This window comes from Sminthopsis crassicaudata, chromosome 4 (assembly GCF_048593235.1).
Source record: "Sminthopsis crassicaudata isolate SCR6 chromosome 4, ASM4859323v1, whole genome shotgun sequence".
Lineage (NCBI taxonomy): Eukaryota > Metazoa > Chordata > Mammalia > Dasyuromorphia > Dasyuridae > Sminthopsis > Sminthopsis crassicaudata.
The window spans coordinates 368,522,193-368,549,847 of NC_133620.1; the positions used below are offsets into that span (position 1 = coordinate 368,522,193).

The 27,655-nt window shown below is 36.5% G+C and overlaps 1 protein-coding gene across 16 annotated transcripts in view; it reads right to left on the reverse strand.

The window, feature by feature from the left end:
* The window catches only part of BCAS3 (BCAS3 microtubule associated cell migration factor), a 784,754-nt gene that overhangs the window by 235,708 nt on the left and 521,391 nt on the right, over positions 1-27,655 (reverse strand). Inside the window, exon 24 of one of the 16 annotated variants that reach the window (XM_074262040.1) lies at positions 11,594-14,563. The exons of 14 other annotated variants lie outside the window; for them this stretch is intronic. In XM_074262040.1, coding sequence (XP_074118141.1) covers positions 14,550-14,563 — 14 coding nt within the window. In that variant the 3' untranslated portion in view covers positions 11,594-14,549. One more of the 16 variants, XM_074262039.1, reaches the window with a different exon arrangement.

The following is a 27,655-nucleotide window of genomic DNA, read 5'->3' on the forward strand; positions in this document are numbered from 1 at the left end:
CTGTCAGTGCTTAAAGTGATGCCCAGGATACCTATAGAAAAGGTTTTCAGATATGTAATCATTTACAAAGGGATCATATGGCAACTGCAACTGATTATGATTTAGGTGGTCTGTTTGCAGAGGTGAAAGGAGCACAGGGGCTTGCCAAAAAAGTCCCTTTTCCCTCTATTCTCTGTCTCCCTACCCTGAAGGCAGTCTGTCTATGGTGGCCTAAGACTACCACACACTACTGCAATTACAACTTATACCCATCCTGGAGGCCAGAACAAAAGCGACAAATGAGAGAACAGGGAGGTTGAAGGGGGAAAAAAATCCCCACCCCCACCTCCGAAACAGGCATCCTCAGTCTTTGAAAGTCAACACATAAGGAGATTTAGCCATCGTGTTTAACCAATACATATTTAGTATGTCTTTTAAAAACCCACATATGCTTCTGATGTCTGGGATCACTTTAAAGGCAACTCACATTTTCAACCCACTTCATAATAATGTGCCAGGAATTTCCACAAGTGCTGAGTGAATTAACTGATGGACTCTTTGAAGTCTCTGAAACTCTGATTAACTAATGAAAAATCTGTGAATTCACAATGTAATCCCCCCCCCCCCTTATAAGATATACTTGTCCTGATAGAGGTGACAAGATCAAGCCATCCACTGCTTACATAGGATCTGGATGAAAAGGAATTCCCTCCTAATTGTTATGAGCTCATAATACAATCCCCAGATGCATTTTAAATGAACATAATTTCTCTTCAACCCTTGCCTTTCAGTATCCTAAGCTCCAGGCTCAACTCATTCTCCTAACTAGCAATCTTGCCAGCCGGGAGAGGTCCCCTTTCTGACTGGTGACTGCCACTTGGACAATCATTTCAGTAGAGACCTTAGTACCAGTTACTTAGCCCTTCTATCAGGGCGTTCCTTTCCCTCATCTAGCTCCCTTTTTTATATTGTTTTCTCCCATTATAATATAAACTCCTTGAGTTTACATTACAGAGTGACTTGTTTGCTCCTATTGGAATCCTTAGTACTTAGGACATTGCCCAGCATGTAGTAGGCACGTAATATTCTATCTGTCCATTCTTCAAAGGAGCCTCAAGTGCCACCTTCTCCACAAAGCCTTTTCTTACTACCACCATCCAGTTGTTCCTGTATTTTCCCTCCCAAAATCAATTTTTTGAACTTTATAATTTTAGTTGTGTGTATGTTGTGTTTTCCTCACTCCCTTCTCCTAAAAGAATATAAGTTCCTGAATTTAAGGATTATTTTCTTATTGTCTTTGAACCCCCAGGACTTTATGTATAGCAGGTATTTAGTAAGTATCTGCTAAACTGAACCAAATACATTGTGCTTGTCTAAATAACTAAACATCAGTGGGTACACACATAGAATACAGAACAAAACCTTTATTCAAATACATTAATTTAAAGAGCTGAATATAGTGCCAGGTTTGGTAATGATAGTGTTTCTGTCTTTCATTCACTCCCTACAACCAAAAACAGCTATTTTCAGTAGAAAATAACCATTGCTACAATCTACCCTTACCAGTGCTTCACACACAGTGTACCCAAAGCCATTCTGAAAAACCCAAAGGGTTGTTAAACAACCCTTTCTACACTAGAACTGACTTTAAGTGATAAGAAAAAAAAAATTTCAATTAAACTACAAAAGCAGGTTTCTATATCTACCACAGAGAAAAAAAAAAAAAAAAAAGGGAACTATCATGAGCTAAGAGTATAGATGTGCCCAGGAAGGGAAGCCTCCTGGGTAAACAAGAGAACATTATACTTTTCTACAATTATAAGCCTGAGGACTGGGTAGTGTGAGATCTCTGTACACTCTCGGATTAATCAAAAGGGCAAGAAGAATCAGGAAGTTTAATGGATTTTTTTTATGAATTTAGAATGCGCTATAGCCCAAAGTTGTACATGAAAAAAGACCTAAACAATCATTCTACCAGACAGATCTTCAAGAAGGATAAAACTGCAATGAGTGGGAATTTCCAGGTCTGTTGACAATATGCAAAAATGCCCCTAATAGTATTTTTCTGAATCATTTTTAGCTAAAAGAATAATTCTCGTTAGGTTGCCAGGAGAGGATATCGTATTTTCTAAACAAACAAATAAAAGATGAAAAAAGAGACAAAAAGACAGAGACAGAGACAGAGAGAATTTTGAGATCCTGTTTGCAAGTAAAGGAATGATTGAAAGTGAAAGAAAACTTTTTTTTAGTTTCAGACAACCATGGAACTTTGTTGTGGTGAGAAATTGATTCTTTTTCTTTGAAGTATCTTATCTATTTTTTGAGTCAAAATTATTTAAGAAAAAAAAGCACCTTCAAGAAGGTTGAACTCATTCTTCAAAAGTACTGATTTTATTAACATATAATTCAACAAGATGGTTGGATAACAAGGACTGCATTGTTCAATATTTGTTTCTTTAGTGTTTGTGAATCACTGACATATTTAAGTTAATCTTACTAAATATATGCTTTTAAATATGTCATGGGCATTTTATCAGGAGTCTTGAACAAATATGAAACTTTCCTATGTGCAAAAATTGTATCTTTTCTCCTTTTCTTCATTTACTGAACTCCAGTTTATAAAGTATGTCACTTACTACTTATGAGTGACTTTAGGTAAGTCACTTCCTTCTTTCTGGCTTTAGATAATCAATGAGGTCCATTTCCTGGCTCTAAATCCTAAGGCTGTGTATCTTCTAAGAACCAAGTGTTCTCTGTTTGTGTTCAGGAAACTTAAATCCTCCATTTACATACTGAGAACTCCATAAATTTGCAAATTAGGGTTGTTACTGTTGTAGAAGTAAAACTGACAATGAAGAAAAAGACAAGTTAAATCTTTTTTCTAGGAAATAAATGAGGTGAAAGAATAGAAATAGATCTAAGCACCAGATATATCCTAGCAGCTGAGTTTCTAAAGCTGCCCCCTCTCTTTCCCCTTCTACACTTGATGAAGAATGCATATTGAGAACTGACCATGCATCTCATGGGGAAACTCTCCCAAATGGAGCACTAATTGGAAGCAGTCCCCCTGTATCTTAATAGCTTTGGGGATGCATTTTAAAAATGAGTGATGAACCTACAGCAAAGCAGACAATGCCTTTATTTGACAGTGGAATTAGAGAGTGGGATATAAGTTTTAAAACAAATAAGGGTTGTAGAAACCAGGACAATAAACTTATAAGTATCTTAAAAAACAATAACAACAACAACAACAACAACTCTGGTTAGGAATGACTTGCATATAATTTATCTCAACAGAATGGAAAGGAGAAAGATTTTCTTTGGATTAAAAGATATACATATATGGAGCTACAATACTTTGGTGATTGAGAACTAGGACAATGAGAAGATTAAATTGTAAATGTACAAGATTGAGTAACAGCAAAAGGTACAGAAATCAGGTGTGTGTGTGTTTGTGTGTGTATATATGTGTGTGTGCGTGCCAAGAGTTGAGAAAAAACTTGATGACATAAAAAGGTTTAAAATTATTTTCAATATACAGAATATGGATCCTTTAAAAAAAATTGAGGAAGATTAATTTGGCATGTCACACTCAGAGAAAGAAAAAACTCTTTTAATAACTTAGCTGCTAATCTTAGGTTAATAGCAGATGACCCCATCCACTCTTAACCTCCAACAGTGACCTCCTGACCCACAAGTAGTGGCAGTGTGCAGAAGCACGTTGCCACCAGAGTAAATAAAAAGGGAACACTTCGTGCTGAAATTGTTACTGCTAATGACAACTGACACCCACTTTACATTGCCAGTGGGCAAAACCATCAATAAATAACTCTAAAACTGTGGGCCAATGTTCTCCAAACTCATTTTCCCCCTTTTTTTGTTCTTTTCCTTTCTTCCTTCTCTGTATTCCTTTTTTCCTCTCCTTTCATTTGTGCCAGAAGAATAAAGGCTTTTGGGGGGTTAGGGAGAGGCTTGTTCATTTTTGTTTTGTTTGGGGGGAATATGTTTGAGGGCAGCTAAAAAAAGGTAGTATATTGGATCACCTAATTTAACAACAGGACATTAATTTGGTGTCTTTATTTCTATCAGTGAATAAGAGGTAGGTGTTTTGATGTAAATGAAAATAGCATTACAATGATACCAAACTCAAATTAACTTCAATCAATGTGGGTCTCAAAAGAAAAGGGGAGAAAGTCTTTCATGCTTTTCCTCTTCTTGTTATGGAGATAGGAAAACCAGGATTGTGGAATGCTGTGTTATATTGTGAGATATGGTCATTTCATCAGTTGGGTGAGGATTACGTTTTTCTTTGTTATAAGGGATTCAGTATGGGGGTGGGGGAAGAAGAGTATATTGGGAAGTAATTTTGAGGTTAAAAAATAGGCATAAATAACAGGCAAACTACATGGGTAGATGAGTCAAAAACGAAAGAGCATGATGCAATAATTCATCCCCCTTTTCATTGGCCTCAACCTTTGACTCAAGGTAAACTGTTGAAAATAGCTTCATGGACACGCCTCATCTTCCAGGAATTTTAGGCTGGACCACATGCCAGAAACATAAAGTTAAATGGAAATGGGAAACTTAAAAATCTACTAGTTCATTTTTCTGGGAAATTATTTATGTTCTCTTAGGAAGAACTTGGTCCTATTGCTCCTGATCCATTTAAATCTTGTAATCCAACCTGCTTTAATGAGTTGTATCTACAAAAATCAATTTACATTTTTTGATGCATTTTCACAGAACCTCACAAAACAGGAAACATCTCAGAGGGTGCTTTGCAAGAATCAAGGCCTGGGGAGGGTTATATATATGAACATTTTCTTTATACTTTCAGTTTTTAAATATTTTTCTCTTAGAAATTAAGGAAGATTTACATAAAAATTCAAAGAGTAGAATAGGGAAAAATGCCTACAATTAGGCTAATTAAAGCGTGAGAAGTTCTAAAACTAAACGAAATAACCTGTGAGTTAAGCATACACATATTTTTAAAAAAGAATTGTGAATGAATCTGCATGTACACACTAGCACAAATACATCTAAGTATTAAGTATGGGAAAAGAAAGAATCTTTTATACAAGAAATATATGATTTGGGTTCCCTACTATCCCTCATCTCTGCCATCTTCCAAATATACAAAGAAAAATTTTATTGCCAGGCTTACTAGATAGATGAAGAGAAAAAAGTTTTCAGGATTTTATAAGTATGATTTTGTTGTCATTAGTGGGGAAAAAAAATACATATGACCCACTCCAAGATACTATCTTATGTTGTAATCCACTAAGTAAATTAGATGAACTGGGGAGCAGCAAATTATTAATATTTATCCCAATATTAAAATGGGATATAAATAAAAATGTTCTTTCTTAAAGTAACACTAAAATTATAAAAATGATGATAAAAAATGACAAAAGTTTTTTAAAACTTTCCAAAGAGGGAAGACTATATAATTGTAATTGTAAAATGGGCTTTCTTAATTTCTAATTAAAGTCTCTCCTTTTATAAAATACTTTCTGCTTCAGAGTAGTACATGTGTAAAAGATGCTTTGACATGCCTTAAATTGATTCGTCTTACACTCAGAGAGAGGATAACAGTGATTTGTGAAAGAATTTTTTTCTGTCTTGCACACATCTCTCATTTGTCCATCTTAATTCAATTAAAGGAAATAAGGACAGTTTGACCGATGAATGAACCATATTTTAACTGAGGACATTTCTATTTAAACTGGAGTATATCAACCACTATAATTGTCAGCCAGTTACTTCCGATCTCTAACTTTTGTTTTAAGAGGTCACAGCATGGTCATAGAGAAGAACATATTAGGATATGGGTGACTATTTCAACCAAAAAAAAAGAAAGACTGTGTTCATCCCTGTGTTACACAGAAGTTTCTCCATACTTAGCATAACCTTTTATTTCAATTCCAATAAAAATATTAGTTTTTACCAGAGGCTTTCAAAATCATATAGTAGATTACTGCTCCCTCCTTCAAATTCCCAATAAGGAATACCAGTCTCCAATCAATATTATGATAAAAAATTCAATAAACTGTACTCAATTGATACTTTGGCATTATAAAATGTTCTTTTGGAGCAGCAAATAAATTCAGTATATGAATATATGAACATCCAAACTTCCTTTTTGGGCACTTAGGTTTTGTTTTTTTTGTTTTTTTAAAGATTTGTTTTCTTTACTCTTACCATTAGAAGAATATACACTTTACTTGCCATAGGTACAGTCTAATTTATAAAGAACGGCTCTAAGCTCCAGCATGAATGTAATATGAAGGAAGAAGGAATAATTTTCAAAGTTTTCCTAGTTCTCTTTCTTGGATAGGAAGAATATGATAAAACATGCAATAGCAAAGTATAGGATATTAGCCTTTCTAATAGGAGAAGATAATGTTGTAGAGTGAAAATAACATTGGATGTGATGTCAGAATGCCTATGTTCTAGTTCTGATTTTACTGTTTACTACCAATGTATCATATAATAGCAAATCATATAATCTCCTTGAACTCAGTTTCTTCACCTATAAAACAAGTGGACTGAATTAGATGATCTTCCTTCTAATGCTAAATCCTCTGAATCTGAATTCACATTTATGTCAATCTTTAAATTAATGTGAATTTTCTAATACCTCTGGTTCAGAACAGCATTTTCACTCTTTTTGTTGTTGTTCATTTGCATTTTGTTTTCTTTCTCATTTTTTTTTCATTTTGATCTGATTTTTCTTATGCAGCAAGCTAATTATATAAATATGTTTACATCTATTGGATTTAATATATATTTTAGCATGTATGGTATATATTGGATTACTTGCCATCTAGAGGAGAGGGTAGGGGGAAGGAGGGGAAATTTGCAACACAAGGCTATGCAAGGATCAATGCTGAAAAATTATCCATATAATAAAATAAAAATAAAATAAAATAAAAAGCTTTAATTATAAAAAAGAAATACCTCTGGTGTTATAAACATTATAGGGGGGAAAAGGGAAGTCTTTAAAGATCTTTCCTGAATAGAGAATACTTTTAAAATTCTCAGTTCAACATCAGGAAAAGATCCCCACTGTATCAATTACCCAATATGAAACTGAATATACATAGACCTTATTAACATCAAGATTACAACAGTCCATGGGGTCAGGAATACTTATATAACACTTCAGAGTAAGTGGCATTTCTGGTCTTACGTATAAGACAAACACACAGCCTTCTTTTTGATGGTTAAATGAATTATTAAATGAATAAGAATCTTTCTGCTGATTATCTAATTTGCTCTAAGAAAGTATGATTATATTATAGGATACTTACAGGAGACACTTAGAGAAAAAGCCTAACTACTCATCGCCAAAAACAATAGAATAGTTTTGTAACTATTGTAAATATTGTAAGAATAAGAACAAAAACAACAATAATGGTAACAGTAGCAATGGCAGATATTTTATAAGTTTCAAGATTTGTAAAGCATCTAATATACATAATAGAATCACTTGAGGAGAGGCTAAACAAGATAAACATTGTGCTTATTTCCAACTACCTAGATTGCTAGGTGGTGCCAAAAGAAGGGCACAGAGCCCAGAGTTAGGAAGATCTGAGGTAAAATGCATCCTCATACACTAGTTGCATGATTCTGGGCAGGTCATTTAACCTTTGTCCACCTCAATCTCCTCCTCTGTAAAATAACAATAGCTACTTCCCAGGTCTGCTGTGAGGCTCAAATTAGCCAATAATTGTAGGGCACTAAGCTCAGTGCCTTGCACTTAGTAAGTGACTTTGTTGTTATTATTAATTGCTAGCTGACATCTATTTGTCCTCAAGCATGGAACTCTTTAGAGGAAAAGCCAATACACAACATGAACTGCCTCCCAAGGGATCAGAAAGAAGGGGGCATTTAAATATCTTTCAGGTTGGCCAGATGCGATCACGACTGGTATGCACAAGAAAAGACAACACAATTTTGATTTGGCAGCATGGTATTGTGTACAATACTTGAAATGTAGAAATTGAGCCTGGGTTCAAATCCCAGTTCTGTGGATTTTTACTTTTCAGGACCTCAGTTTTTCATCTATTACTGAAAAGACTGGACTCAATGAACCATCTAGCATTTAAAATCTACACTTTTATGCTCTTATGATCTGAATTCCTTCTGAGAAAGAACGCCAAATACTAAGAAGTACTTGGTATTTTTCTCTTGTCCAGAAATAATTAGGGAATTCATGCCTTACCTTCAGGATCAAAGGTGTTCAATGTAAATTTTACAAATGAGGGAGTGCATGGGTCAAGATCAGTTATGTGGACTGTGCTCATCAACTTCCAGATTAGCTGAAAGAAACAGCTTTAAGAAAGCAATGAAGTAAACCAGCCTCCTCATTGTTAATTTTCTCATATTTTCTATTCTTCCTTTTTCCCTCTACCTGGTCAATTTTCCTTTTAATCTCTAAAAAATTCTTTCTTTTCTTCACAGATGGAGGATGCTTCCCTTCAGGCCAGAAGGATGGTCCAAAACAACAATGGATTTTCCATTACTGCCTGGTGAATGCAGAGAGATAACTCAACACCTGTCCTAGTTACCCAACAATAATGACAGTCTTCACTGGAGAATGCCAAAAGACACCTGCTTGCCCTATTGCACTCTGGGGATGCTGAGACAAAGACCAAATACAGGAACTTCATTTCAACTCTTGGAATGCCTTCTGAACTTACAAAATCATTTGTTCACCAGTTATTGCACAGATGAATAGGAATATACTTGCAAAGAAAAGGTAATTTCTTTGTTTTTTTAGGGTAGAAATAGTCAAATCTAATAAGTTTTTCTCCTGGCCCATGTATCAGGGAACATCTTATCATAGCTTCCCACTACCACCTGATTTACTATTTGCTGAAAGCTTCTCCCACTGTACCTCCAGAATGTACGTTGCACCAGACAAGTCTTGAGCTGGTTCTAGGTCTCAACCCTTCTCAGTTCCTCCTTAGTCATGTCAAAGTATAGATGTTGTGGGTGGTCTTCCAAGAGCATCTCAGTTCATCTCTTTGGGAGTGAAGTTGTCAAAAATAAACTTTCTATTTTACCCAAATCATGGGGCCTTGCCATTTTCTCTGAGGCTTGCCCTGCTGGGCACAGTACATGCACAACCAGACACATAAGCATACCCAATACAAGACCATGCATAAGGGTAGCACATTTTTGCCTTGCAAAAGGTCCTAAGGACGGCCTTAACTTATTTGTTCGGTAAGCCCCTCTTCACTGTTTCCATCCACTGATGGTGTCAGTCTGCAGTCAGTCTGCATTCTAAGTGAGCTTATATTACAAGAAGGAAAGAATCCACTGCACCTCTCCGCTACATCTTCTTTAACATTTTCTTTCAAAATTGGGACAAAATTCAACTATTTTTGCCCTGTGGTTCCCAGTTCTGTGTGGCAACTAGGTAGAAACTTCAGTTTCTTATCTATAGGTGTGATTTTTTTTTGGGTTAAGTAATAGGAATTCATATTGTAGGGATATTGGGGGATTTTTGTGTGGGTTTTTAAAAAAATATAATTACATTTCATTTCCTGTGTTTCTCCAAGGTAAAAAAAAAAAAAAAAAAACTAAGAATATTAAAAATCTCTTGAGATTAAAAGGAAAGTATAAAAACATCCTACTGAGCATTTAACTAAGACTTTACAATTGAATCAACCCAAATAAGCATTTATTAGGTGCCTACTGTACTAAATGCCAGGCATCAATGCTATCAAAAGAATCCCTGCCTCCAATAGCATACATTCTATCAATCTAAGTAAAATCATACTATATTAACTACTTAATGAATATCTGGCATAACAAAATTAATATCTAATGGGACCTCAGACTTTTAAGAACATTCCCACTACAGGAATTTCCTTCATAGCACAAAGAGCTGTAAACCAGTTGTCTCCTTTCTGCCTATGAGGGGGGTAAAAACCCAACATTCCATAAATTCACAGCTTGCAAATATATTTATATTGAGCATGCCAGGGAATACAAGGGGATCTTCCTGCTATTTAAAAAAAAAAAAAGGATCCTCTGCTCATAGAGGGACCTGTCAATCATTTTCAGATGTTCCTATCCAAACAGAGACTGAATGGGTCACTTGAAAAGCACAGTGGAATCTAACCTGTAATTTCATAGAGAGCTTACCCACCTCCTCTCCCCTTTTGGGGCTTGGGGGCTGTTCTCCTGTGTTAATGACCTCACAGCAGTAGATAGATCCCATCCTTCTGCTTTTCTTTCTTACTGAATGATTTCCCTAAAGCCAAAGCTGGGCAAAATGCCACTAATGCTGCTGTAAAGCTCTGCTGCTCTGGGAGGGAGGGAAGGAGGCAGGCGACTCAGGGTTAGGAGGTAATCAAGCTTACAGATTAAGGCTCACTAAAGCTACAAGATCAGCACAGCTCATGGTGTTTATTAACTCTTCCAGCACTGAAGCTTTCTTTTCCTCTACCCTCTAGGCTAGGCACCCAGCCACAGAGACTGTCTTTCATCATCGGACCCCAAAGATTGACCTGCTTTGGAAGTCAGCTTTTCAGCTCACCAAGGGGTCTGTTCCCTAATGTGGCTTCCTGAGTGGCCCCACAAATTGTCAAAGTGCTCCTGCTATTCACAGTTCAGTGTGCCTGTTTTAAAGTCTTTCACTGAGCCCAAGAAAAACTGTCACTCCAGAAGACAATATAATTTTTCTGTCCATCACAACAGTTCTATCTGCTCTCTTCACACTAAGCTTTTAGGGACAAATGAGTGCAGCAGGGGTTAAGTTCTGATTAGAAAAGAAGCTGGGACAGCCATGTGTTGATCTGTTTTTGAGACAAAGAAAACTATATTTCAGACAAATGCTTGATTACAAGTCAACAGCTGTTTGTGAAAGCAGGTTTGTTTGTTTTTTTTGAGGGACTCCATCTTCTTTTGAATCGAGAATACCCAAAAGCCTCTTCCCTTGCCACACTGACTCTGATTACTTGGTGACACATTTCAATCATACCATGCATCCAAACAACATTTTGTGGTTAATTCTTCTTCCCTCATCCCCACCTGCTGCTCATCCCACCTCCCCAATTTACTTTTTGTCTTAGGAACCAAAGAGGTGATTCATTTTAAATGACTCAGAAGGTTTGTATCTACAAAAACATCCCTTTATGAACTCTGGAATCTCTTGAGTTACCATAGCCTTTAGTTCCAAAATGGAGAGTCTAGTTAGTTGTAGGTGTTGGTACCTATAGAAAACAAGCTGCATTTGAGCTGTTGGCCCAAATTAGGCTGGCTCTACTGCCTAAAAACTCACCAATTGGGTTTTTATTTTTAATTCCTCCAGTTGGTTGATTTGGTCCATTATATTCCATCTCCTTGACAATAATTATGTCAATTACTTTTGATAAACGGGGGAAAAAAAGTCACAATGATGACATTGTTAGGTGGACTGGACAACTACGACTTCATTTCCCCTACCCTAGTTTGAGAGTCCCTAATCACAAAACACCAGCGTTTCAATAGGGTAATGACCCATCTATATATTCAAAACAAGGGTCTCATTCATCATAATTAACATTAAAAAAAAAAAAAAAAAAAAAAAAAAAAAAAAAAAAACACTCTTTAGCCAAACTAATGGAGGGAATGTGTGAAAAGTGATTGGATGGGTAAAAACTCAGAATGCAGCTGGAGGGGCCTAATTGATTATACTGTGCTCCAGCAAAGCCTCCGGTCTGGGACATCAGATCTTTATCTAACTGCATTTCAATTGATTTTCACTGATAGGCTTCTTTCTTATGTCTGAGACTTAAGTACTAAACTAATAAAAGGATAAAAGACTTTGTAATACAGATTTTAAAAAAAATATATCACCAGATTTCTATGAAATAAGAGTCTTGGGAAACTAGGGCCTGGATCCCAAAGAAATTATCGTTTCCTAGACTGAGAGTCGGAAAAGGCCAGATAGAAAACAAACAAATAAATGTCATATGTTAGTCTCTTTGAAAAGCTTAAAGTGAGAAAGTAACACTGATTGTCAAAGATAGGACACATTTCAATCAATACCTTGTGAAGTAAAGGTTTCAATCTGATGGAAGATTGAAACCTTTGATCAATAAGTGGATGTATTTGTGCCTACAGAGAAAAGGTTCAAATGAAGAAAATCAAAGCTTGGGAAAAAAGTAAAATAGTTAATCTTTTATATTTATAAAAACGAAGGGTATATAACAGACCCATGATTTCCTTGTGAGGCAGAAATCAAAAGCAGTGAGGAATCCTCCATATAATTGTTACTTTAAATATTTTCTCTTATTAGTGCTCTGGTTTAGAACCAAAAATTCTACTGATTTGATTTTCCCATTAAGTGGTAATGAAAGAAAAATATGTTTCCACAAATTGTATGTTGTCCTAAAAAAGTGACTAGCTAACAGCCAAGAAACATATCTAGAGAACGGAGGAATAACTCACTAGAGCACTATAGACTGATGCATTAGATTTTAGAATTAGATGGGTTCATTTTTTTTGAACTCCATCCATTAAAGATTAATTAGTATCAAAACCTCATTACAACATGGTTTTGCCAAATAAAATGGTATCCCACCTCGGACGAAAAGAACAGAATTACAGTGATCTTTGGGTATGTATCTATAAGATGAGCAACCAGTTCAGAGCTATTTATTATACCCATGGTACAGTACACAAAGTGCTGGGCTTGGAATCAGCAAGATTCCTCTTCCTGAGTTCAAATCTAGCCTCAAATATTGACTAACTGTGTGACCCTTGGCAAATCACTAAACCTGGTTTGCCTCAGTTTCCCTCTGTAAAATGAGCTGGAGAAGAAAATGGCAAATCGCTCCATTACCTTTGCTAAGAAAACCTCAAATTAGGACAGAAAAAAGACACAAATGAAAAACTACACAATGAAGTTACTTTTATTAATTAAGTAATGCTGATTCTTCAGGCTTTAGGATAACTAAGCTAATTCAGAAAAATTGAGAGTGGCAAAATTTATTTTATTTGACCTCACTGAAAATGATCCTATTATTTAGAAAAGAAATATCTGACTAATTACTCCTATCACCAGCTCCACTATCTCCTAATCAGATGGGTTGTAACATGTGTATAACAAATGAAAAAAAGCATATTGGCTGATAAGGCTTTATGTTCCTTTATGAAGTTGGTGTTGATAATCTCCAAAGCACCCCCATGATTCTTTAAGTGAAACATAAGAATGTGGTCTCACAGTACAGTCCATGTGCAAAAGCCCAAGCCAAGTAATTACACATCCGCTCAAAGGATTAGACACATAAGATTTCTTTAAATATTTAATAAAACTACACAGCTATTTGGGGAAGACACAAATTCTGTTCTAAATTTCCTATAACTACTATGCTCAAAGGGTTTCATAATTTAGCTTTAGGCAGAAATAATTTTAGGATAATTTATACAAGGCATCTTCAAAGATAAGCATAATATCAATGTAGGATCTTGGTGAGAGATCTGGTTTAGAAATCCAAATTAAGTAAGTAGGTGCTAAAATTGTTGAGAAAACATCTCTAATATAGAATTTTTTGGGGGGAGATCCCACCAAAATATATCCGAGATTTTATTTGTTGTTTCATTAGAATTACTCAAATATCTGCTCTTTCTTCACCTTCAAGTTATCTGTTTGTCCACCACCCCTCAGAACAAAAAATAGTTTTGGATGATCGGTGGGCACTCAGGCAGCACCAACCTGAGCCCAGTGCTCCCATTCTGAGATGGAGATCCCCTTTTATGGAATAGTGAAGGTCTTATCGCATGGGTTAGCACAGGGAGCCTGACATGAGCTTAGTAATTTGTAGCTACCCTAGTTAGACACACTTACTAATCTTAAAACCATTAAAACAAAGGTTCTGACATGGATTTTTTTCTTACTCAAAGAATTCAAATGATCTTACAGATTTCAGTTTTTGGCACCTCCACCTGGATTACTCCAGTGTACTGCTGAAACAAACACCACTCACCCCAGGATACCACCATGTTGTAATTATAATATCAGCTATGAGCAACTCTATTTATAATGAACATGAGCCCTCAGAAGTTAATGAACTGAAGCTGACCTTGATCAGTGACTCAGATCCTACAGCACAGAGCAGCACCTACCCTCTGTGTTCCCACATTTGTTGTATCAGTTATCAATTGACTTTCTTGATCTTTCAAGCAGATCACACATTTTCTGATCAATCTTTGGACCCCAAACTCTTGGCCTAATTAAATTACTGAATTAAAACACTATGGAATGCTTCATAACGAAAGGAAATTATAGGCAGCTTCAGGACGAGGCAAGAAAATTATGCCTGGTTCTGCTTGTTAATGAATCTGAGTCACTGTTTGAAGTAATACAATCTTTATTTGAAATTACATTTTTCCCACACATACAAACTGATGTCAAAACACTTTGCAGGTTGTTAATGAAATGCCAAATAACAGCAGAAGAAGGGAAAAACAAAAAAGGCCCGGGGAAAAAAGACGGCTCCAGATGGCAGTTGTAAATAGGTGCAGAAGTGATGGCAGGAGAGATACCAAGAGGTTCTTCCAGGTAGCAGGAGCTACAGAGGAGAAACTGTGGAGGGATGGAGAAGAGCCCAGAGTTAGAGAAATAGAGGACAGACAGACAGACGGACAGAAGGGGGGATAAGGGGCATGAGAGGAGTGCCCACCTATAGAGCACCTAAAGCCTGCCTAGGCCTAATGTTTACAAAGTAGGGAAGAGTTTGTGTTCTAACAGGAGAAAGGAGACAATCTGAACATCTAAATGATGTGATCTCAGCTGTTTGTTTTTATGTCAGGGGAGGCAGGGATCGCCATAGTAAACAAATTAAAGTCTCAATAGACATTTGAACCCTAAGTTCCACTTCTCAAACAGCTTACACTTCAAAAGAGGAAGGAAGGGGTAGGACACCTACACAAACAAACAGGATACACATTTGGTGGAAAAGGGGAATTGGACCTCTAACTTCATTGGACCTCCAAGTGTGGAAGTAGAGGTTTATAGTTTATAATGACTTGTTTGAAGTCACAGCACCATGATGAAACAGAAGATCTTTCTGTACCTCTTATAACACAAGCTACATTAAGATATTAAGGGAGGGTCAAAGGAGACAGAGAGCCTACTCCAAGAAAACGTAGGTCTAATTTGCCAAAATGAAGGCAGTCAGAACAGAAGGCAAGGGAAGCAGGTTGAAGCAGTCCAGCCATAATCTCCAAATCAAATGAGAACGTCAAAAGTGGGGAGGCACAGGCAGGCATGGAGGGAGGGAAGGGAACAGAGGCAAGAAATTTAGATCTAGTAAAGGAAAACACTAAAACATCAAAAAGGGGCATATTGAAAAGGGCAGTAGGACATAAGACTGTTTAGGAATGGCTTAGAAAACATGGGTATAGTTCGCTTACAACTTACTCTTCCAATATTCAAAGAGAATGGATTGCTTTACCTGGTCTTTAGGGTAGAGGGACAAGGGGTGCAATAAACAGTACACTGGCGTGCACTCTGCTAAACCTACCTATGGATTGTTTCATTCATTTGTTGTGGAGGTGTTTGTTTCCCCAGCATCTAGCTTGACAGAGAATAGGCGTTCAATAAATACTTGTTGCTTGATTAGTTATCAGGCTATGCGACCCTGGACAAGTCATTTCATCTCACTGGGACTAATTCTCGTAATTAATAAGGGATGAAATTTGGATTAAATGAATCCTTTTCAGCTTTAAAATTCTATGATTATGATTTAACACAATGACTTAGCCTTTCCCCTAAACTCATAAAACTTATTATCTTTACCTCTCATAGGGCAAAATTAAGCATGTGATGCTATGTACTTTTATCCAAACTTTTCATTTATTTATATTTCATCTCCCCCAGTTAAATGATACACTCCTGGAGGTCTGGGAAAGAAGATTCTACCCTCAAGACTGTGTCCTCAGAAACACAAATGGCTTATTATGGGAAGACCATCCATGACGCCATTTTAAATCTTATCTGGAGCAAAGATAATTTTGGGGATCACTTTATGTTCTTCCTAGAGAATTCTTGAAGAATTAAAGGATAGATGCCTAGGAGCAGAGCAGGAAAAAAGGGAAGAAAACATCTGACCAGTCAATGACAGCCAGAAGGGATCATGAAATTATCTGGTGCAATCCTCATGTGTTAGACAGAGGAGATGAAATGACTTGCCTATGGTCAAACAGATAGTAACTCATCTATATCTGAACCTAGATTTGAACCCAGGTACCCCATTTTAAAAGGCCAATGACTTTCTGTACCAGTGACTCAAACTTACCTTGAGATATGGCTTCCTCTGCTCCAGGAGAGGCAACAAGCTAGTTTGTCTACCACCATCATCATCAATAATTGGTTATAGACAAAAGTATGTTGGTTAATAATCAGTTCTTGGTCTCTCTTCTTCCCCAATGTACACATAACACACATTTTAAAGTTTCAGCTGCATTACATTTTCTCCATCACTTTCTTAAGTCTAAACAATCTACAAAACAATAAATCAAGCCCTGATTTGTAGTAAGGTGTAATGATTACACTAAAAATTTAACAGTCAGTTTTTCTGAGCTTGCTCAAGCACTCCCCCTCCCACCAATAAAGCATCCTCAGCATGTAAAACCTGGCTACGGGTACTATTCTAGAATAGCAGAATATTAGGGTAGGCTTACTTTTGAAAGTCCCAAAGGTGGTGGATACAGTGATTTTTAAGAGAGGGTTCAACAGTATGGATGACTTTGTTCCCAAGGTTTAGTTGGAAGGATTTACTAATTAAAATATCCTGGCCCCAGCAAGATTTCTTTCAAAACACATTGGTAATTGTGCAGAGTATGGGACAGGATAAGAAGACAGATACTGACTGGGGCTTTAGGGAGAGTGCCAATGCATGGACCCTGACAGTGTCTGTCTGGCCTACTCAGCAATGTTGCTTCTCAAAGTCCAATTCGCCTCTGGCAACATAATTCATTCTTATTTTTCCTAGCTGTTGGACATGACTGAAACCACAGCCCTAGCCTCCCTAAAGCTGAGGACTCCTTTCTTCTAGCTGGTTTGCTTTGAGTGGGTTTTATTTAATCTGAAAGGAGAAAGCTATGATGGAGAGCACTAGAATGACCAGGAGATAACATGGTCTCATTATGCTAGTTCTGTAATTAATTGAGAATTACCATATAGTGAGAGGCCCTTAAACAGTGAGTCAGGAGATCGGAGTTCTTATCCTGGGACATAAATTTGCTTAATCTTTTTGGGCCTCTGTCTTCTGTTAAATGAGAGGTTTGGGCAAGGTGATCCCTAAAATACTTCCTATTTATCATATTCTGTGATTTAATTTTATATCTAATTACAAATCATTAAGGAATTATAATAAAATGAAGTGCACCTAGAACAACATAACAATACTGAAAAAAATAATCTTTGATGTGTAATAATAATAGCTATATAGAACTGCATGCTATCCTCCAGTTATTTGGATTTTCTGTTTCTGCAGATTTTTAATAAATGAGAGATAACTATATCTGCTTTGATTCTCTCCAGTTTATTCTGCATGCAACTTATGTGTACAAAACTGTTTGCACAATATCCCCCACAATTGGCCTGGGAAGTCCTTGAAAGCAGAGGCTACTTTTCTTTGTAGCCCCAAGCATTTAGCCCAGTTCCTGGCATGTAGTGGGCACCTGCTAAATATTTACTGACTGAATGACTGTTTACAATCCAGGGAATGCCCCTAAGAGAAAAGCAGTTATCCACCAGAAATTATTTTTTTAAGCCTATAATATTTGATACATGTCATTTTGGGGTCATAGAATAAACCAACCCACATTTTCAGATGTGAGAAGTTGAGCCTCAAAGTTCAGTGTACAAAATTCTTAAATTAATGAATTAATTGTAAAAATCTCTGTGGGTATAGTTTCATAATATTCAAAGAGAAAAGTCACAGAATGTCACGGGATACTCAATTTAGAGTAGGAAGGATCTTTGAGGTTCATTTAGTCAAATAATTTCATTTTACGAGTTAAGGAAGCTGAAGTCTGGAGAGGTCAACTGATTTGCCAAGGTCATGTAAGTGGTAAGTAACAGAGAGAGGTTTTGAACCCAGTTCCTCTGATTCCACTAACATCACATAGATGTTTGTCATTTGGCAAAATCTGATTTTAAATCTGCGGTCTGAGTATACCAATGTTCACTAAATACTCTTCAAAAAAATTAGTAATAGTAAACTTAGAGGATTAACTAAAAAATCTGAACTAGACATACAAGTTATTTCTTTAAAAATCATTTACCATACTGAAAGTGACCAGAATTGAAGTTATAATAGGCATATCGAAGAACAATCCTAATTTTATGGTAATGCTCTGAATCCTCCAAGTCAGTGAGATGTGGTGGATAACATCAATAGAGCAAATAATGCTAACTTCTTCTCAGATTCCACCAGGTGTAGCTCATCTGGTCCCAGGCATGACTGAAGATGTAACATCTCCCCAAGGGATCCCTACTAATATGGAAACCTCAAAAAGAAGTAAAGATTGGTTTCCTGATTGATTTTTTTCTCCTTTTTATACAACAGAATTTTGAAAACTGCACGAAATGCTGGGTACAATAAATAAATGCTGAGTCCAAAAACTGGTCAGTCAACCATAACAACAAAGTTTTATAAATGGGATCAAGGAATTTCACTTCTTAGATTATGATTCTTCAGCCTATAAAATGCTCAAGAGAAGGCCTGATATAACATCCTTAAATGAAATAGGGCTCCTGTTTCTAAACCCTCCCTATCTGTATGACAGGTTCTTCTTGGGATTCAGAGGAGAGGTCTGTATGAGACATCTACTTGCTGATAAAAAACAAAACAAAACAGAAAAACCCAAACAATTGGAGCATGTATTGCTTGCTATAACCTCAGCAAACCCTGCCTCTCCTGTAAAATGACCCTCCATTTACCTTCTATTCCCACAGAGAATCAGATGACCTGATTCTCCCTTGTCTGTGAGTAATACATGCCTGTCCTTGCTGAAATGGCGGATGCAAGCCCATTTTGCTTATTATGGTCTGTCTATTCATCAGGACATTTCTTCAAAAATCATGTATAACTTTTAATTTATAAGAGAAATATGTTTATATGTACAAACTCTATGCACCAGGTAAAATCCCTGGTTTCCTTGTCATTATTAACACAGAAACAATTCTCCCAGAACCATCTGCATAAAAGACAACCTAGATTTTCTTTTTACACTTATCAATACTCCTACAAACCCACAAAAGTCAATCAACCCTATATTTATCTGGCTATTAAACATACAATCAGAAATTCTTAATGGAAGGAATTTGATTTATTCGGGGCCTAAAACATATCACCCTCTTTTACTAGAGCAATATAATCAGATTCTGCTCATCACGGCAAACCAGAATCACTCATTTCTGCTCAGCAATTTTGTTTGCAAAGATCATAGAGCATGGCACTGTCACTTCACCAGAATAATCTAGTGGTTAAATATCAGAGTCCAACTAAGGAAAGTGTGTGGCATTCAGCCACTTGGACAATGATTCAGCACCATGACTCTGTAATAAAAAAAGCAAAACAACACACAGACACACACAGACCCAATCACAGTTACCAGCCTCATGCCCTCAGCTGACATCACCTTTTCCAGATGGCTCACTGAGCCATTATGTGATTGTTTTAAATAAAGACATCATCTGTCATTCCTGCCCAGAGATGTGCACACTCAGGTGCAAAATGAGGGAAAGAACAGTTAGTGATATGATCACCTGATCAATCAAATACTGTTTTGACCTGCAGGCAAATTTCATGGCACTATTCCCCTAGAAAAGACAATCTGAAAAACACTGTGCTTTTGTGTTAATGAAATAAGGACTTCTTTAAGACTTCAAACAAACTGTGATTTCCCAGGTATGGCTCTCCTCCTGCTAGGGTTGACTGCAATCCCTCTGTGTTTCACAGATGGCTTTATCAGTTTTGGTGGCCAACAAGGTTAATTTCCTGGTGACCAAACCCCACTGGTGATGCACAATTCAGAGTCAGGCAGGGCAACAGGGCAACTCCTTCCCTAATCAGAGCCTTAGCCACTTAAAAGAGGAGACTACAACCTGTATTGCAGTTACTTTGAATGCAATGCAACATACAGACTTTATGAAATATGTGGAGCATATTTGCATATTGAGACAAAAAACCCTTCTCTGTTTTTTTCCCCATGAATTTTTCAAATTGCAAATGGAATCTCTCTAGAGCTAATAATCAACAAGAAATGTTTCATGCTTTTTTTTCATATATTTCTTATATGTCATACATTGATGACATACATAGTCTGGATTTGCAGAACACATCTTGATATATACTATATAATATATACTTCAAGTATACTGAAGACAAAATTACTTTTATAGACTTCCTACTAGGCTATGACCTAATCAAAACTTTAATGTTAGCTTTTAAATGGCATGTTATTCTCTGTCGTCTGCATGGTAACTAGAGCTCTCCTACAATTATTACCAAAGTCATCAGAGAGAGGAGGGGTAAAGGTGGGGAAAGGGGCCACTTTATCAAAGTCGATGGAAAATTAAGGTATTAATTATGCTAAATGAAGAAATATAGGCATTCAGTTGCTTTTGTGGGTTAAAATATTTTAATCTTTCAGCTGCCAGCCTGCTGCTTTTCTTTGACTTCCTCACATGACGATTGGCTATAAGGACACATCAAAGCTTCAGTAGGTGAGGAAAGCAGTCACCAACCTGGGAGGCAACAGGACTCCCCTTGTTCCCTACAACACCTGGTCCCAGGACCAAAGTCACATATTTAATTCAACCTACTACAATGGTATTCATTTTCATCTGTGATAAGGACCCCACTTTATTTGTTGTGGTTTCCCCCCATATTTAAAGCAGAAATGTCACATAGTTAAAAGCTTATATAAAACAACCCCCAATTTAACAAGACAACCATAGTGTTATTTTATTTTATTTTAGGTAGAAAATGAAACTTTTGTGATATTGCTACTACATTTATCTTGGTTAAACCAGTTCACTTTGTTAACTCTGCCAAAAGCAATGTGGAACACAGCTAGCTAAACGAAGGGAAAATACAGATGATTTCCTACCACATCCAGAGAATTAATGCTAGAAAGGGTTTAGGCAGCAAATCAATAAGGCTAACAGCAAACTTTCCAGCACATCTGAAGAATGTGGTGAGAACAGGGATATAGAGAGAAATATTCAGTTACCAAAAAACAAGACTATTTATTTATTCTGCCTCTTTCAGTGAGTAATCAAATAATATGTTAAAAAGTGAGATCATCTTAAGTTTCTTTTTCTTTCCTTGAAAAAATAAGATGTCCACTCCTCTATACTAATATAATTCCTTCCTTGTGTCTCATTTAAATGTGAGTTCAGAGATGTATCACAGAAAACTGCAATTGCAGCTAATTCATCTTGCAATTCTAATTGTTTTGCTTTTAAACTAAGGAAAGAGGAAAATATTTCAGAATATTCTCTGGATCAAAAGTAGAAAATCCTCAAAGTATATTCATTTAACTAGAAAGATACAGGTACTTACTAAAAAGAAATCCATTTGTTGTAAATAATCTCCATTAGTTGTAACTAAAATCTCTGAATTTAGGTCTGGCATTTGAGAATGCTGATCACTAGTGGTTTGTTTTGTTTTCCTTCAGGTGAGAAAGTCAGAAAAATTAATTTAATTTTAAAAACAAAGTGCCTGAAAATAAAATTTGTCTTAGACAAACATAAATTATAGGTAGTGAAGAACCACATTTAAAGATCAAGGTTTAGGGAAAAAAGGGGGTGGGGAAGTTTTGAAGGCTTATGACAGACTTCAACACAGCTCAGACCCTCTGCCCGGCATTCTTTCGAGAGCCAGGGAGAAGCCAAAAGCTGCTGGACTACTGTAAGGCATTCTTACATTTTGTAAGGCAGAGGATCATGCTTTACTACTGTTTTCCCCTGAGGGGGCTGAAATGCAAAAGAGCTCGGCACAAAGATATGCATTACATAGCTGCCCACAGTTTTGTAATCTTAACTGTTAGAGGTTCAACAAGAACCTCAACATAAGAACATCAGACACATGGATTGATTTTTTTTTTTTACATCCTTGGAATGAAATGACTCGGAAACATGTTTTTAAAAATTCACCTGCAAATTAAATCACACTCTTTCCTCCAGCCCCACACACAAGGTTTCTTGGATTAAAATATTAATACTGCCAAACTATGTTTCTTGATTGAGAGGAAAAACTCAAGGAAGGAATTTGAGGCTAATCTAAATGAGCCTTGTCTCTGAGTTATTCCTGGAGTGTCTTTACCACCCCCCAGCTGCCTTAAAATTATACTTTGAAAATGAAAAGTTAACATATTGATTTTTGTGTTTCTCCCACATTCCTTTTGGGTAATCAAAAGCTAAAATCCATTCTTATCTATGGCAGTGCAGAATATCATTCTCTAAAGGTATGCCTGCAAGAAGAAGAATGGAGCCACATATGTTGATATATTGATGTGATGCTGGAGACAGAAAAGAGCAAAGGCAAAGTATTAAGAATTCCCCCCTTATATTTACAAGAAGAAATAACTTAGATAGTAAGAGGTGTGAATTTTAGATTAAATTTCCTGGATTGGGGGATGTTTTTGCTTTGTGTTCCAGAGTTTCTGCTGGAGTTTTGGGGAAGGCTTTAAAAAGCCTTTATTTTAAACAAATGTAGGCGGTCTGGCTTGACTGTTCTACAGAAGTCTAAACAGAACTCTTTTAACTGGAGTTTGGTTACTGTTTCACGCAGTATAATTCCATTCTTGAAGTGCTATTTGTATAGTCAACTTGCATGATATTCGCGCTTGATACTTGAGTTTAATCGCTACAACCTTCCTGAAGAATATTGTTTTTTTTAAAAGGCACAAATATACACAGACTGACCTTTGACAAGATGCTGCTCAGCTAAAACTTCACTTTAAGAATTTCAAGTGAATTCTAATCACGGCATAAATGCAGTGAATAAAAACAATATGTAGCTGATCCACAGACCTAATGGCACTTTGCAGAGGCCCTCCAGATTCCACAGCATTGTATTCAAGTGGTTGGGGTTGTAATTTAAGCAAAACAACAACAAAAACCACATACACATTTCCCTACTCTCCCTAAAAATACACAAAAGAAAAGGAAAAGAAAGCTGACATGCAACTACAAGTAATAATTTTACAAGGCATTTGATACGGCACTTAAGGAATAAGGAAGCATCATCTCCAAAGGAAAGGAGGAAAAAATATTTTTCATTAATGCAAGAGAAATGGACAAATATAAACAAAACCTTGATGATTAAATAAAACTTTGGGTGATTGAAACTGACTAGCATTTTACAATATTAATGCTAATGGCTCATCATAGTCTTGCTTGGCATGTTTAACCTAGGTTCCCATAAAAATACTCATATAGGGAGGGCATTTAGGCAACGAGAAAGGAATAGCAGACTCAACATAGCTCAACCCAGAGAAGGAGCAGGGAGATGGAAGAAATACCCAATCAGCTCCATTCATGCAATAATCAGTTTCCAATGTTGGATCAGGAAATAAGGTAGGTAGAGAAAAGATGCCGTCTGAAGAGAAAACACTTTTAGGAAACAGCAAAATTAAAACAGAAGTAGATATGTAAAATAGATGAATGAAGACAAGGTCTTCCTGCACCAAGGGAGTTGTTTAGGAGAAACAGTGTCCGTTTGTGGCCAGCGATAATACTTTCCATTCAATAGAGTTTGCAGCTTGCTGATTCATATGATTGCAGGCTGGCGCCCTGCTGGCGAGCCTCTCCACTGAAATTAAATCCACTCTCTTCAGTTATAAATTATAATGCTCTATAAACAACACTCCCACTGGGAACAGGGAGAGAGAGGGAGAGAGGAAGAAGGAGAGGAGGAGAGGAAAAGAGGGAGGGCGCAATGGAAGGGAGGGAGAGCTAGAAGAGTGAGAGAGGAGAGAGCTCCGGTCTGTCTGCAAAGTCCACTCACTGTTTAATGTTCTGCTCTTCTCTAACAAACAAGAGGAGTAAGTCGGCCACGGAGAGCACTCCCTCCTGCTGTAATTTATATACTGCTTCAGGTTTAGAGCAGAGAAAGGAAAAGTGGGATAGTAATGCGAGTCAAAGAGGAAAAGCTTGGAAGTGAATGAGTGAAAGTACAAGAAGAAAAAAAAAAAGCAGAATCCATTTTAGATGTAGGTTTTATAGATCTATCATTGGATATATCTTTGGGGCCAAAGGAGAGCAGCAAAATAAAATAAAAATTGGAGCTGCATACTTTGCACCCTGGGATGCCCCAGTTTGATCAGAAATCATTTCTTCAGGAGAAACCTAAAAAGGCTAAATTCACAATTGAATTTTAAAATTATCATTTTAAACTGGCCATAAACAAGAAGTCCCAGAGTTAAGGATTCATTCAGCTAAGCTGCTAGCAGAACTCATGTGCTGAATCTCCCTCATTTAAAAAAAAAAAAATGACTTCCTTACTTTTTGAAAAAGGGTGAACATTAAGACAACATAATTTCAGATTTTAATGTTAAATTCACAGGAATTTGGAAGATCCATTGCTCAATGCTGAATTTTGTATGCATTTTAAAAATTAACATTATTGTTTCAAAAAAGGAAAGATGTCCCTGGAAATAATTACTTTCTTAAAACTCTAAATTACTTCACCACTATTGATTAACTTGAGAAAAAGCCCATTACTTGTTAGAATAAACTGTAATGGTTCCTATGTTAACAGTTTCTGAGCAATAACAAGTCTAAGTCCAGACTCTTTTACCTCCTTAATTGTTACTCTTCTAAGAAGAAATTCTTACCCCAAGCCAAGGTAGGATGCATTATTGTTACATATGTCAATCAATATTTTAGGACTCCAATCTACAGGTTATTCATAAACCCCAAAGGACCACAGTCCATATGATAAGAACTCCTTTGAAATTTCTTTCCAAAGGGTGCACCAGGACATACACTCCCAGAGTCCAGGGCACTAATCCAATTTTGAATGAATCCCAAGTCACAGCAGTATCCGACAAAACCAAAGTTAAATTTTCAGGTGTAGAAGCACTTAGAAAAACAAAGAGCCCTCCAAAAACCACCAGCTTTTTTTCTTTCTAATTTTGGCAGACTGAATAGTTTTACTTTTTTTTATTTTTATTTTTTTAAGATCAAAATAAAATGAAAAATCCCAGTTTTCTGCTTGAGCACATGGATGGGGCCAGGAGGAAAGGCAAAAGGTGACTTAAATATACTTTCTTGGAACCTGAATTTCAAACATTGTAAACAGAGTTTTATGTTGGGAACTCTGAACACATCTCTGAATTGCAGAAGTGCCAAAGAACCCCAGAAGAACTCACATTTCTCTCCTGGTCTTTTTCACAGATTCTGGTTGTGTTGCTCACAAGGCACATTACTTGCTGACAGGTATCTGCCATAGCTTTTCATTCTTGAAGACCTGCAAACTTATTCAAAAAAATCTACCTCAAATATAGTCACTTAAAATAGTCCCATGGAAAGAACAACTCAATTCAGAAAAACAGAGTATAACTCAGAGCTTAAAAATAAATTAAATAAAGGAAACATTAAAAGATAAATGGAGCAGGATGCTCGATGGCTGAGGTAATCTGAGTGGAAAGGGAAGGAGGAGGGTTACATTAATAAATGATTAAAAGGCCTTAACAAGGGCCTATCAGGTTGACCAGTAAAGCATTCTTCTTCTCCTTCAGACCATCTTTTTTACATTTGTTCTCAATGCTGATCAATATGGTTTTCATTTACTGATTTCCATAATGCCATATGTGATCTGCTAGCCTGACATAATGAAGGCAGAAAGAGCTGAAGTCATTCGAACATTCTCGCTTGCATGCCTGTCGCCAGTTCGCCAAATGCTTATTATCTGAAAGCCAATATTTTCCTCTTGCCTATTGACAAACACTGAAGGGTTTTTTACCCTTAAGACAGATGTCAAAATACAGCCTTGGGTGGCAAATCTAAATGAAGACCCTCACGAAATGTGTATTTGCTCCTGGCAGCATATTTTGCCAAAGCTCATTGTCACAGCTAACCATCATAGCAACAAATCTGAAAATGATGAAACAGAAAAAAAACCAGGTATGAAGGTGAATGACCAGGCTCAAGGCAAGAGAGTGCTCCATTCTGTTGATTTAGTAATGAATCAAAAGTATAAAGCATTAATGCACTATGATATCACCAAGGTCTCAAGACAGATTTACTACCCCAAACCAAGTCTTCATACAAATATATCATCTTAGCCAGTTGCCTACTATTGGTCTGTGATAACTTTAAAGCAAAATTCATATTTTTTATTTTCTTATCTCGCCAAATTTCCCTAAATCCCAAGTTGTAAAGGCTCTGGCATGGAGAAACATTTGTATCAGATGCCTACTTCTTGCAGTTGTTTTTTCAAAATACTATAAAACTTGTGGCCTGAATTCATAATATCCCACTCATGAACCAGGAGTCTCTCGTGATGCCTGAACTGTGTCTTGTTAAAAATTCTTCGTAGTGTTTATTAGTTACTTATCCATACCCAAAAGACTAATTCAAGGAAAATTATGGAAAGAAAGATTTCCAAAACAGCTCCTTGCCTTTCTTCTGTAAGAAAAAAAAAAAAAAAAAAAAAAAAAAAAAAGCAGTTGAATCTGATTAAAGGAACTCTTCAACAGTAAATGTTTTTCAAACTAAAAATGATTACATGCCAGTATCATGCTTATGAGAGTTTTAATTTCTTTTTTACATTAAAAACACATTAATAATCATTCTGATAAGTGACTAAAAGTCATGCTTCAGTACTAAATGAATATGAAATCTTGTGCTGTTAAACTGGAGATTTTAGAGCCATAGAAATCTGCCAAAATGTCTTGTGGAATCTATAAAAGTAAAAGGATCAATAAAGGGTAGACCCTACTACATTTTCATAGAGTTAGCTTTCCATTTTTCTGCATTTGCTGTTTCCCAGGGTACCCTCCCACTTCTGCTTGGCAATTGGGTCTTTTCCACAGTGTTATCCTATAAAGAAAACTCTGGTTCTTGAAAAGAAGAAGCAGGATCTGTGGAAGGATATAGCCATGAGGAAAAAAGGTGCCACTATTGAATTACACTTGACTTAGCTATCAGCAGAGTGAATAACCACAGCAACAGCTAGCTCTCCTCTCTCCTTTTCTTCTTCCTCCTAACTTTTCTTTTTCCCAATAGAGAAGAACTTCATCACACAAATGGAGCCTTGAGACAAATGGTGCTAATTTGAGGGGCACATTAATTGCTGACATTTTTCTCTGCCATAAAAAGGATAGAATAATAAGCTTTTCTGAAAGCATAGATTCTTTGCCAAATGAATGAAAATCCCTGAAAAGAGAAAAGTTTTGATATCATGAGGCTGCTAAATAAATGACCTCGTTTTAAAAGCTGTTTGGTTCTGACATTCTAAGTAGATAATAAAACGAAAGAAAAGGGTAAGGAGTGGAAGGGAAGGGGGGAATCCTGCTGGCTGACTCACCACTACAAATTGCTTTGCAATATCACACATGCAGAGAGGAGTGCATTCTAGAAGGGAGTTTCTCTCTTTATTGTTGGGTTAGGTTTTTTTCCCCCATTTCTTTTTTTCCCCCCTTTTGACATTGT